At 35.8% G+C, this 13207-nt stretch overlaps 3 protein-coding genes across 3 annotated transcripts in view; 1 reads left to right on the forward strand and 2 right to left on the reverse strand.

The window, feature by feature from the left end:
- Flo2 (flotillin-2) overlaps positions 1-13207 on the forward strand; it is a 710730-nt gene that overhangs the window by 541101 nt on the left and 156422 nt on the right. The gene's annotated exons all lie outside the window — the stretch shown is intronic.
- On the reverse strand, positions 1825-6253 carry LOC149412595 (glucose dehydrogenase [FAD, quinone]-like). The gene is made up of 5 exons (XM_089645350.1): positions 4733-6253; positions 4407-4528; positions 4187-4295; positions 3211-3422; positions 1825-1846 (listed from the first exon to the last, which is right to left on the reverse strand). The coding sequence occupies exons 1-5, from the start codon at positions 6251-6253 to the stop codon at positions 1825-1827; spliced, it is 1986 nt and encodes a 661-aa protein (XP_089501476.1).
- LOC149412596 (glucose dehydrogenase [FAD, quinone]-like) lies at positions 7553-11337 on the reverse strand. The gene is made up of 3 exons (XM_089645570.1): positions 11118-11337; positions 10405-10575; positions 7553-9222 (listed from the first exon to the last, which is right to left on the reverse strand). The coding sequence occupies exons 1-3, from the start codon at positions 11323-11325 to the stop codon at positions 7727-7729; spliced, it is 1875 nt and encodes a 624-aa protein (XP_089501696.1). The 5' UTR covers positions 11326-11337; the 3' UTR covers positions 7553-7726.

The raw sequence follows: 13207 nt of genomic DNA on the forward strand, positions 1-13207 counted from the left end.
CTTTGTTGCAATCATCATTTATTACAATGTTATTAGGACTATGTTATCAAAAGTATTTTCGGAATATTAATTGCGAAGTTAGGAATTGTTTTTTATTCGTTTTTTCGACATTTTATTAATGTTTTTTTCTTACTTGTTTCAGGTATATTCATCTCCATCTTCTGATTCTGAAGATCTGAAAACTTATGCCCAGCGTGTTTACTATTGTACTCTTCAATGGTGAGAATGTCAGAATAACTAAATAAATAAATAAATAAATAAATAAATAAATAAAATGTAAAATTGTTGAATATTGTTAGAAAAGTGGGCGGTGAGCCAGATAAGGTTGGGAACCTCTGCTCTAGAATAACTTGAATATTTTTTTAAGAAAACGACAAAGCTCCTAGTACACGTTGGCCCAACGTTGGCGCCAACCCGCCAACGTGTGCACGCTGTTGGCGGGTTTGCGCCAAGATCCTTTGATGTGTGCACGAAAACCGACAACAATCGGATTGGCCGGCTAACGATGGCGACCAACGCCTGCAGCAGCCATTATACGCCAAAATTTCCCAACGCATTAGCCCAATGCGTCGGGCATTACATAAAAGTTGTCTTTAGTTCAAATTTGTTATTTTAAAATATTATTTGATTTTGTCAGATTTCTGTAAAAAACTATAAGTTTTTGTATGTCTATTGTCAGACTAGAGCAATTTGGTTATTCGGTAATTCTAAGATCTTTTTTATTTTTGTATTTACTTTAATGATAAAGTACCTACTGAAGAACTGTAAACTAACCAAATAATGTCAAAGTAATCCAATTTACTCCTACGGGTTTACTCAGTTTCAGGGTTTCAGTTTTGCCGCTATAAATAATTAAAAGAGTTTCGAGTAAATTATTCGTGCGTGATCGTACTTTGTTATCATTGAAATACACTCCAGTCATCCCGGTGCAATGAATTAATATTATTCTGCAGTCATTTTGACGAATTTATAGCTGTGTGTGCGGAGTGCTCCAAGGTATTTGTTTGTTAATTTCAAGTTGTCTGATTAAATTATTGCTGAAAAATCATAATACAATGTAAGCTCCTGCTTTTTTTATATGATTCATTTCAGAAATACCTTTGTTATCATTATCACTGTTGTCTCTAGGAATAATAGCGTTTCAAGTTTCACGAATAACAACGAAATTGTTACCACAATTAAATTAAACACAATGTGTTTGAAAGGGTTAAAAAAATAATTAAAATCCCCTGAAAATATTGTCATTATTTATTAAGAATTGTCTGGTTTATTTTGATGAAACCGCATAAAGTGTTGGTGAATTTAATTGATTACCTTCATGTGAATATGTTGGCACTTTATGAAAAAAAAAAATCTTCCGGCATTAGTCGATTGTCTGGATCAAATCTATAGTCATGTGAATGTTTTGGAGGACTGTGTTCCCGTCTCATATTTTCCAGTGCAATTATTCTACTCCAGAATTCTCTTTCAGCTTGCAGGTTCGATTTATGTTGACTCTCAGATCTTTCTATGTTTCCTTGATTCCAAATTCTGTCATCTGATACTCTTGGACTTTGATCAGCACCATCATGTTCGTTGTGGAATTCCATTTCTTTTGATCTCGTTTGTTTGCTGTAAAATGGAGAATATCTATCTATTTCCCAACCGTTTTCGTGATCAAGAATTATCCTAGTGGGTTGATCTTCCGGTTGAAGGTTTTGGTGCATCACCAAATATTTTTCAATTTCTCTGTAATCAGTGTTAGTTCCTGTGCCATAATCTACGGGATCTAAAAGGTTTCCGATGCTGATTTTTTCGCTCTCAAACGTAGCTTTAGGATACATTTTATCTAGGGTTATTGGCTTTTCTGTGTACAAGAACAGTTCATTACTTCTTCTCTGGCTATCCGTTGGAGTTCGATCGTAGTAAAACATTTCAGGTTTCCTGTTATGGTGATTCTCGAAATTATTGAAGGCTGATGTGTGTTTTGATTGTGGAAAATTTTTATATCTCTCGTCACTATTGCCAAAGCGTTGTGATAAGTCAAATGATTTTCTTCGGGGGAATAAAAAAAGTCGCTGTGAGGGATGTGCAAATTCATTTTTACTGTAGTTTATCCGCTTTCTTGTTATATTTTCCTTGTTTTTGTAAACTGGTGTTACATGATATATATTGAAATTGTGGTCATCTCTCTGAATTATTTCTGGATGTGGATTTTTACTAGCAAATTGTATTTCTGAATTTTGATATATGCCTTCATTTTCTATATAAAATTGTGGATTGTCTATGTTCCTGTTAATTCCGGTTTCCTGTACCACGTTGTCCTTATTTACTTTTGTGTTTTGAAATTTATCTTGACAACTATAAACGTTTATTTCATGTGGATTGTTGTCGTTATTATTGATGAAAGTCTTTTCTAGACGACAATTTGACTCATCTTTCCGGTTTGAACCATCCTTACAATTATTAGAACCATCTTTCCGATTAGAACCAAACATAAAATGTGGGCGACTTTTTAAATTCATACTATCAAAATTACCTGAATTCTTGAAGAGTGATTGAAAATTTTGTAATTTTTCATAGTTTTCATATAAGTTCGAAGGAGGTCGTATTACATCACCTGGAACTGTATCTTCAAGTTGTTCAGCACCGTTTAGCAAACTATAATAGTTTTTAGTTTTTTCATCCTCGATATAAAAATTATCGAATTCATTTTGATCCAATGACGTTTCAGGGAACTTTTCATGGAATTTGTCTTCACCTTCATTACCAGTCATTGAATTCGTCCTAGAAGATGTAGTCTGATGATTATTTTGAATTGAGTCATCATTATTATGAGATATTTCATCCCCTGTCTGTCTAGTATTACTACCGACTATTGTTTCGTCATAAATGGGTACGAAATCATTTTGATCCAATGTCTTTTCAACACTTTCCTCGTATTCTTCACTATTATAGCAAGGTTCGGTGACAAACTTCATACACTTTCGTAGAAGTTTAATCTCTGATCTTGAAAGATCTTCAATTTTTCTTTCTTTTGTAAAGTTCTGTTGAGGTTCCGTTCTTAAAAAGTTTTTTGGATAACTCAATTCAGGAGTTTCTTCGAAATTTTCTTTGTTATGGATATGTTTATATTTTGAAATCTTATCTCTCAATATATGAATCCGATCGTTTCGCCTATGTGATTTTGACCTTAACAGATTAATTGGCGAATGTTTCGTGTTCACGTACCTGCCTTTCGGGGTAACCAACGTGTCCTTGAACCAGGATAGCCTAGATTGAGGACGCAGAGATTCCACCAGCCGTATGCCTATCTGCCAGTCTTCTTTAACCATGTCCGCTGCCTTTTCTGCTATCATGATGATAGGAGCATTTGTATTTCCGCTGACTATATGAGGCATGATGCTGCCATCCACCACACGTAATCCGTGTACTCCATACACCTTTGAACAAAAAATAAATCATCTTTAATTTTAAAATAATACTCTTATTATAATAGTTAATACCTACGCTAGTCTTTTAAAAAAATTTAATCATTTTTATATCCTCATTTTATATAAAAAAACCCCTCAAGGCCAATGTACAACTATGACTTCTTAGACTCTTTCTTATTATTATATGATGCATTCACATAGGTTTAAATATGAATTTATCAATAGCCCCTTCAATCATTGGAAATTAATTTTGTGGCGTCATTTTAATTTAAAGAAAACAAATAACTTTAAATATACCACTATGTAATCAAATTAATGAACATGTTTGCAACCAGTGGTTATAATATTATATTTTTATCGTGACGAAGAAACCACAGATTACGAAACACGTCGATTATTTTGATTAAATAGTGGTGTATACCAAGTTAATTATTTTCTTTAAGTAATCAATAGTTAATTACATTTTTTTTAACATTTAGATATTTACAATGTCGCTGACTTTGAAGGTGAAAGGTTCCTGACTTTATAGATATGACTGTCTGAGAAGATCAGTTTTAAGTTTTATCTCTTAATTCTGTCGACTAGTGGTTTAGTAGATAAAAGTAGTATGATACATCGGGACTTACTTTATAGTACTTAAGATGCTAACTATAATATTTTGAATGTTTTTTAGTGTTGATGAATAATTCTGCAACGCTTTTTTTAAATTTGAGTAGATAAAATGAATTTTCGAACAAAAATATTTACAATTTAGTGTAATTTGTATTGAATACCTTCAATCTATTGTCTACGACAGCCATCGAATCTGATTCCGGTCCCATCTTGCAAGTGCCAACGGGGTGGTAGATGGTCAAAGTGTGATGGCGAGCCTGACACTCTAAGAAAGCGTCGCTCAGGAATGCATCGTCATCATATGCTTCAAAATCTTCTTCATAGTGTTCTTCGTGACTTCTGGCCTCTTCTTCTTTCCTGTAGTTTCCATATTCCGGGTTTTGTTGAATGCCGCTGATGGCAGCTTCTTCGCATCCTGGGAAAGGCTTCTTCAAAATGCTAGCTTTTATGCGCTGCATGGTTGGAGTTTTGGTCAGGGCATGAGCGATGCGAGCTCCTTCAATCTGAAGCAATTGAACAATAAAATAGTATTTGAATTCATACTAATGAATCGACGCGATTTCACATCCACTTTCAAACAAGGAAGAGAAGGTTTATTAAATTCATAGTGCCATTTAATTTAATGGAATATTCTAAGTTTTTGTTTTATGGGGGTAGCTTATTTGTCGTAAATTCAAAGTAAAGTGTTTTTAACATTATGCTCTTACCATAACTTTGATGTCATCGGGATGAGAGTAGTAGTTTGGGTATATCAGCGGCTTGGAGAAGGGATCATTATCTTTTAACCTTAAGTAGCCGCGACTCTTCGGCCGGAGCAGTAAAGGCACCGCAGAGAAAGCTGGCTTGAAGATGACTTCTTCATACACAACTTGGTAGCTTTCGTCGCTCAGTCTCGTTCCTCTCTTGCTAAATATCCCTCCATCAGAATTGTCTCCAAAAGCTGTCATAAACAATTGCACATCCGGCCAATCATCAGAAATATTTGCGTATTTGGTTTTGACGAAGCCTATTACTTCACATTCTGGTAAATTGTATAAAATTCCTTTATGGTGTTCTGTGAAATCTATTACTGTTTCATCCGTAATTGATTCATTGTAATTAAGTCCTAGATCTTTTCCGTCGTGTGTTTCATACAAATACGGTCTTCCACCCATGGCTACATGATCCTGTAAATTTTGACCCACACCCGGAAGATCCACTAACGGTTTAATGTCGAGATGTTTTAAATATTCGAATTCTCCTACACCAGACAACATTAGTATCTGAGGACTCTGTATTGCTCCCGCTGAAAGGATCACTTCTTTTTTTGCAAAAATTTTCCGAGATCCGTATAGTTCTTTTTTGAATTTAACACCGAACGCTTTTCTCGAATATTTTTCAATTAGAATTTTTTCAACATGAGAACTTAGACTAATATGTAAATTTTCACGACGAGAGGCTGATCTCAAGAATGCTTTTGCTGTACTGCAACGTAACCCTTCGCGAATAGTTGCTTGAGGGTTCATGAACCCTGTTTGCTTTTCTCCGTTGAAATCCACCCAACTGTAACCTAATTCCTTTGCAGCCAGCATAAAGTATTCCCAAATCGGTTGTTTATAACGAAAGTTCTCCACTGTTAAATATCCCCCAGTTCCGTGATATGGGCTGTCTTTGTATTCTTCTATCCTCATGTCTTCAGATTTTTTAAAATATGGTAAAACATCATTATAAGACCATCCGTGATTTCCCATCGTCTCCCAGAGATCGTAATCTCTTTTATTTCCTCTGACGTACAGCATGGCATTCATGGAACTTGATCCTCCCAAGGCCTTTCCTCTGGGCCAGTTACACTTCCTTTCAGTCATGGCTAAACAAAATCCTTCGTCCGGCTCTGTTGTGAATTGCCAATCCATAGCAGTCATAAAGAGAGTTGGCATCAGGAATGGCGGATCCACCATGACTTCTTCATCCTTACCTGCTTCCAGAAGTAAAACAGTCCACTTGGGGTTTTCTGATAGTCTGTTTGCCATAACTGCTCCGGCACTTCCTCCCCCTATCACTATAAAATCGTAAGCTGCATAAAGTCCATAATAATCCACATCGCGCACTCGGTACTCCACGTCTACTATATCAGGTCTGCTTTCTAAAATTCCTCTATGGAGGGTCATTAAAAAACCTACTCCTTGAAGCAAAGAGAACAGAATTCGTGCACTCGAAAGATAAGTCTTTAAATCCACCAGTGTCACCATTTTTTAAATTAATTAGCTACGAGTAATTTTCTAACTGCGTTAACACTTATTTCACTATTAAGGTATTTATATCAAATGACTATTTTAATTAAATTAACTATTATCAAAGATTTTTTATTGTGTGATGCAAGACTTTGTTAAATTATTGATCTCTGCCGTAATTATGACATTCCGATTTAGAATATTCACCGATCTCCTCACTATTCAAAAGCGTACTAATCTTTTTGAAATGGTATTTTCATTCGGTCCAAGCAAAAATTCACCATTCAGCACTTTACTATTTTTCTACGTACAATCGCGTAGGCAAAAAACACTGCGTCCTGCATTTCATCTATTGGTTTTATAATTCTTAGAAATTTTGACTAAAAATTAGGTATATTTTCTGGATTTATTTTAATTGTTTGGGTTGCACAAAGATATATAAGTATGGCGGTATCTACCTACAATAAAATTCTTACCTATTTCTTAGTTTGATGATACACATACAAATACCTACATCATTTTTTTTGTGATGTGATCTCTCAATTCCATTTTGTCCCTTTTGATCGTGGAATCAAATTAAATTATTAATAACCAGCTTTACCCTGCCACGCGTTGTTGTGGCTCAATCTAGTGCAGTTAGAGAAACAATAGCGCATTTTGCTGTTACGTCCAACAGATGGCGGGGTTTAAAAAAAAATGTATGGTAACAGGTGGCACTGTTTTGTATCTATCTATCTAAAAACACACGTATTCTTACTTTTCGCAAAGCACTTTCGGAAATTTAAGATTTTGAATAAACGAACATTTACATTTTTATTGTTTATATTGTTATTATTATTAATAATCATACTCGCGACAGTAATATTTTTTGCAGCGCAGATTTTTGTGATGGTTTCCCTCAAGTGCGCTATTAACATTAAATAATTATTTATTTTGTGAAATTATTTATACCCACATTTCATAGATGACACGCTTACTTACAAACTACGATAACTAATTATTTAAAAATATTTTTTCAAGTTTATAATGCTACCATTTTCCCAGTTTCAGTCCAAACTAGTATTTGTGATGTAAGTATGATTAATTAAGTAACTATTTCTTAAAATCATGTTTAATCGGTGAGAATGTTTTTCTACTTAAAATCAGCTTCAAATTTTAAAAGTCATCTCATATTGTTTAACAATTTTATTATCTCATTCAAATCATACAAACTTAACATATAAAAATTTCCTTAATTAATATGTCACACATTCATTAAAGTTATATCATCCAACTACGGATCTTTAAAACTAAATAATGTTGGGTTCATCTAAAATGTCTAATTGGTTAATTATTGTCTTTTAATAGTTGGATGGTACAGTTTCCACTTATTCAGGAACATTCATTTTCACTTCGAAAGCGCCTGCGGTCAAAGCTTTCATCGCACTGATCACATTTTCACAAATTGTTTTACTAACACTGTACTCTACTATTATAATTAGATTCACGGGCTCATTGAGTCTTTCTAATCCAATACTCTTTAATCATATCACTCGCTTTTTCTGCAATCATGATGACTGGTGCATTAGTATTTCCGCTGACGAGGTTCGGCATTATACTTGCGTCAACTACCCTCAGCCCTCTCACTCCATATACCTTCAGCTGAGGGTCTACAACAGCTGTTTTATCCCAATATGGACCCATCTTACAGGTTCCTACAGGATGGTACACAGTAGCCGAGTACTGCCTTATCATACACTCAAAATACTCATTGGTGTATAGGGAAAGATGTGAACAAGCCGGGAACTTGATCTGGGACATTTGTGATCCAAATCTCTGAAAAGCCTTAGTTCTTGATAAGGCGATGGCAATTTTTACTCCTTCTCTTAAAGTTTCCAAATCTCTATTGTCCTTGAAGTAGTTCGGATAGATATAAGGATAATCAAAAGGACTGCTGCTGCGAAGCTTGATCGATCCTTTGCTCTTAGGCCTCAACAACATGGGCAGAATGCTCCAAGTATCCAAATTGTTGATGGGGCCAAATACCGTGTTGTAAAACTTGTCTGTTAGGCCGTGAGCTTTCTTTACCTGGTTGCCGCCATCTGAGTTTGTCGAACCCGATATAAAGTGAAACTCGATGTCAGGGAAATCGTCCGTTACATTCGCAAACTTCGTATTGACAAATGCGAGACCTTCTACTCCCCCCATTATAGTCAAGGGTCCTTCTCCAAACACCGCATATTGCATTAGATTGGACACGGTATGAAGGCGAGATTCAACAATTGACACGGGTTGATTTACCATGAAAGTCAAACCACCGAGAGCAATATGATCTTGCAGATTTTCTCCGACTTGCAAATCATTGATGAGAGGTATCCCATTCTTAGCCAGTTCAGCCTTAGGTCCTATCCCCGACAGCATCAAAAGCTGCGGAGAATTAACGGAACCTCCGGATACAATAACTTCATTCACTGCCCTCACTCGATGTATCATTTTGTCCTTGACAAACTCCACACCGAAGGCAATTTTACTCACTGGATCGATCATGATCTTCGTGACCATTGAATTCATCGAGATGTGCAAGTTCTTCCTCAGTCTGGCAGGTCGGATAAAAGCTTTGGCAGTGGAGCAGCGGCTTCCTCTTCTGATTGTGCCTTGAGCTATCATGAATCCGGTTTGTTTCTCTCCGTTGATGTCTCTGTTGTCGTATCCCATTTCTACTCCGGCTTGCACAAAGGTGGCGGCCAGCGGAGTGTGGTAAGGCGCTTCTCCGATTGTCAGAAGACCTCCTTCGGAGTGATAGGGAGTTTCAGAGAGGTATGGATTCTGATTGTCTTCGGATTTTTTGAAGTAGTACAGAGCCTCCTTGGAACCCCAACCCGGGTTGCCTAGAGCCTCCCACATGTCGTAATCCTTACGGTTTCCTCTTAAGTACAACATATAGTTCAGCACTGATGAACCGCCGAGCACTTTTCCTCTGGGCCAATTGCATCGTCCACCTTCCATAGCTGAAATTAGACATATCATTTTTACTATATTATATTTGGAGATGAAAAACAAATATTATTACTATTCTATATTCATGAAATATCACCAATTTAGGAAAGGGAAAATGCAACCTGAGGTTTAGGGTGATACTAGTAGTAGTGTGAACGGTAGACCTCGCTCGTTTCTAATTGTCTATTATTTAATAAATCGAAACCTAAATTTTCTCCGAATACATAAGATTTTTTTTATAAGTAGATAGGTACTGAATATCCACTAAATTATCAACCATAGATACATTTCGTGCAACTTTTTTAATGTCAAATCAGGAGTTATACAATTTCGCCAAAGAAACATCACTATCTCAATAACAATTATTTTTTTAAACTTTACATTAAACGGCCATCACCTTAAAAATGGAAACAAAACGTACAAACCAATTTACGTAAAAGAAATGCAAAACGGTCGAGTTAAAACAGAACTCCGCTACGCACAGTCAATTAATTTGTTTTATGAATCGATCCTCCATCCTGGGACGTAGTTGTAGTTTTCTCAAACTAGTTTTGATTAAAAAATATTATACCTGATTTGCATGGTGACATTAAAATCTCCCTAACCATAATAGGATATCACTATATAACTCACCCAATCACGCCGTCCCTTGCGGTACGCTCTTATATTTCCAATCATAATAGGATATCACTATATAACTCACTCAAGCACGCCGTCCCTTGCGGTTCGCTCTTATATTTCCAATCATAATAGGATATCACTATATAACTCACCCAAGCACGCCGTCCCTTGCGGTACGCTCTTATATTTCCAATCATAAAAGGATATCACTATATAACTCACTCAAGCACGCCGTCCCTTGCTGTTCGCTCTTATATTTCCAATCATAATAGGATATCACTATATAACTCACCCAAGCACGCCGTCCCTTGCGGTACGCTCTTATATTTCCAATCATAAAAGGATATCACTATATAACTCACTCAAGCACGCCGTCCCTTGCTGTTCGCTCTTATATTTCCAATCATAATAGAATATCACTATATAACTCACCCAAGCACGCCGTCCCTTGCGGTTCGCTCTTATATTTCCAATCATAATAGGATATCACTATATAACTCACCCAAGCACGCCGTCCCTTGCGGTTCGCTCTTATATTTCCAATCATAATAGGATATCACTATATAACTCACCCAAGCACGCCGTCCCTTGCGGTTCGCTCTTATATTTCCAATCAAGTTGACTCAGTTGAAGGTACGCGGACAGAAGTGGTACATCGCTGATTTCGGTTTCATCTCCCCCAGCTTCCAATAAAAGAACTCTCCACCCCTCCACCTCAGATAGACGATTCGCCACCACTGCGCCTGGAATTCCCAACATAATATTTTATAGTCAATGTATTTAAAAAAAAAATCGTTTTTTTGTTTTATATATTTATTGTTTGTCTATTGTAATATTTTTTTAATTTTTATTATTTCTTTCTCATGTCCAAAATTATTTCTCATTTCTCATAGGGGCATAAAATGAATTAATAAAAAAATAAACTATTCACTCGAAGCACCCAGCACACAAGATATTTAATAAATTGAAGATAGGTACTTTTAAAATCGGAATTTTCAAAACTAGTAGTTCGTAAGTTCTCTTAATGCATATAAACCAATGACGTTATATCTAGACTGTTATTGTCCCACAAAATTAAAACAAAATGTGGCAATTGAGAAACAGTCTTATATGTTTCAAGTAAACTATTAATTCAAAAGCAATTCTATAGGTAGAAGATAAATTTTATATTGAAGTGACTATTTTTTTAAAAATTTGTATTTATTCCAATGTTTTAGTGTTTGTAAAAAAGTTTTTTAAAACGTTAGGCGATTGTGAAATTTTGTTTAAACATCGAATATTTTACCTGCCGATCCACTTCCCACTATGATAAAATCATACTCTGACATTAGTTCATCCGTCTCGGTGTCTGCGGCCCTGCTCTCTGGGTCCATCATCTCGTATTGGAAGAAGGCGATGGCTCCCACCAGCATCGGGATGAACCACGCCACTTGGGAGGTGGCCGTCACAGCCGCCCCGCCCAGCGCAGTTGCTGCCCCAATCAATTCACTCATCCTTACTTCTTCTGCTACCCTGGTAGAATCTTTATTTCAATTCCTCAAAACTACTAATTTCTTCAATTATGTGTTTGTGATTTCTTTTATTGTGTTTTTCTTGTATTCGTCACTTCAGCGTCCTCATTTTATAAGCGTCTTGTCTCGCTCGATTATGTTGTTACCTATATTTGTTTTTATTAGATACATAGATTTCAATGACGCCTTCTTGATTTGTCTTTTGGTTTTCAAACGAGAGGATTGAGTCTTGTGGTAACTACCTTTCTGTTACGCATAGTTATTCTTATAGGCTTATTCGTGAAAAATTGTGTCTCCGTGTAGATCGTTCGTGCTTTTTCTGTAACAAAGGCCATAATGTGATTAATAACAATCCAATTTTTACGTATTTTCCTATTTTTGATGTCTCGTTATATTCTTAAATCAAATTCAATTACTGTGACAATTATTTGCAGGTTTGCAAGAATCGGCACAACGCGAATTCTTTCAGAATAACTAATACATAAATCGTGTCGAAATTCTCAGAATAGTCAGCTTTCTTACATCCGCTGAAGAAAGTGCTGTTTCGACCTGATGCAGACAAAAGATAGAATAAACATGGAGATACCGGTTTTCCGAAACGTAAAGTTAAATAAAGTTTGTGGTTTTTCGTCATTCAATACTAATTGTGTAATCTTTGAGGTGCTATGAATTTCTCGAAACAAAGCAACTTTGTTTATTCATTCATTGTTGACCGGTTTATTTTTCGACTCTCATAACGATGTGTCATTCAAAATTATTTCCCTTTAGTATATCAACACGTCAATGTTAAAGCTCTATAAAAGTAATTTAAATCGCATAAATAACCACTGCAATATAAAAGCGTTTATCGTAAACAGTTTTAAAGCAATTAGACAAAAAGCCTGGCAAATGGCCTCACTAAAAGCAAAAAAACCACCATTAACTTGGTAATTTAAGCACAAAACTGATTCGAGTGTATTAATTTAATTTACCAGATTAATTTCAAATTATTATTTGTTTATCCGAAATGGAGCTATCCGGAACTTTGCTAATCTACCGTTTAATTTAAGCACACACCAACGTTAAAGAAAGCATTTTCTTCACATTAAAAAACACTTAACATTTTCATTGATTGCCTCACTATACTAAGCATTGCCTGAAATACCTGAATAACGCGACGATATTCTCGAAAGACAGTTGGAACAATTGTGTTGTTCATCGGGTCATATATTTTCGGCACCAGAGTGGTAGTAAGTAGTGGCACTGGTGGTATTTCGATAATGCACGACGCAATCGTGTTCTAGTGGCGGCCAGGGGTGGCGTAAGTGCACCTGGTCAGGTATGCTCATCCTTATAGTTTTGTAAGTGCTTCCTGGGGAACTCCAAATAACTACGCAATCTTAACGCTTATACGGATTCCCCGTCTTATGAATTATAGTTCCACAGAAGGTTGCAACATAATTCTAAAAGTCTAAAAGAGTGCTGTGGCGTGGTACGCAAGATTTAAAAAAAAATTACCTTTCGATGAGTTTTAAACTCTTCTAGACTATCCCTTATTATTTGCCTTTCTTAAATCATAGGTTTCCACTACGTTCGGAATTTGACTGTAACAAATACTATACCTACTTCCTCATAATTGCTGAGAGAGACTTCAGTTACTTTATCAGTTCAAAGCCCAGTTTAATTTACTTCTCATATTTTTGAAATTTTTTCTTCAAAGTATTTTTCACTTGCCGCCTTTGAATTGCACAGAAAACCGATCCGTTTAATAACAATATTAATCAATATTCAGAGGGCGTTCTTTTTGCTTAACTTTCTATCGTCTCATACTCTGTGCTGGGCGACACGTGCTACCACTATGGTTTTGTAATTTTAATTTACACTA

The sequence above is a fragment of the Hesperophylax consimilis genome, chromosome 22 (genome assembly GCF_061612785.1).
Source record: "Hesperophylax consimilis isolate HC1 chromosome 22, BYU_Hcon_1.0, whole genome shotgun sequence".
Taxonomy (NCBI): Eukaryota; Metazoa; Arthropoda; class Insecta; order Trichoptera; family Limnephilidae; genus Hesperophylax; species Hesperophylax consimilis.

Excerpts from the sequence above, each read along its gene's own strand:
- LOC149412595 (XM_089645350.1), bottom strand. The coding sequence starts at position 6,253 with ATGGTGACACTGGTGGATTTAAAGACTTATCTTTCGAGTGCACGAATT. Across the intron at positions 4,296-4,406 it reads GCCATCAGCGGCATTCAACA|CTTAGAGTGTCAGGCTCGCC; the intron begins AAACCCGGAATA and ends GAGCGACGCTTT. Across the intron at positions 3,423-4,186 it reads TCGTAGACAATAGATTGAAG|GTGTATGGAGTACACGGATT; the intron begins GTATTCAATACA and ends TTTTGTTCAAAG.
- LOC149412596 (XM_089645570.1), bottom strand. The coding sequence starts at position 11,325 with ATGAGTGAATTGATTGGGGCAGCAACTGCGCTGGGCGGGGCGGCTGTG. Across the intron at positions 10,576-11,117 it reads AGTGGGAAGTGGATCGGCAG|GCGCAGTGGTGGCGAATCGT; the intron begins GTAAAATATTCG and ends TGGGAATTCCAG. Across the intron at positions 9,223-10,404 it reads GCAAGGGACGGCGTGCTTGG|CTATGGAAGGTGGACGATGC; the intron begins GTGAGTTATATA and ends GTCTAATTTCAG.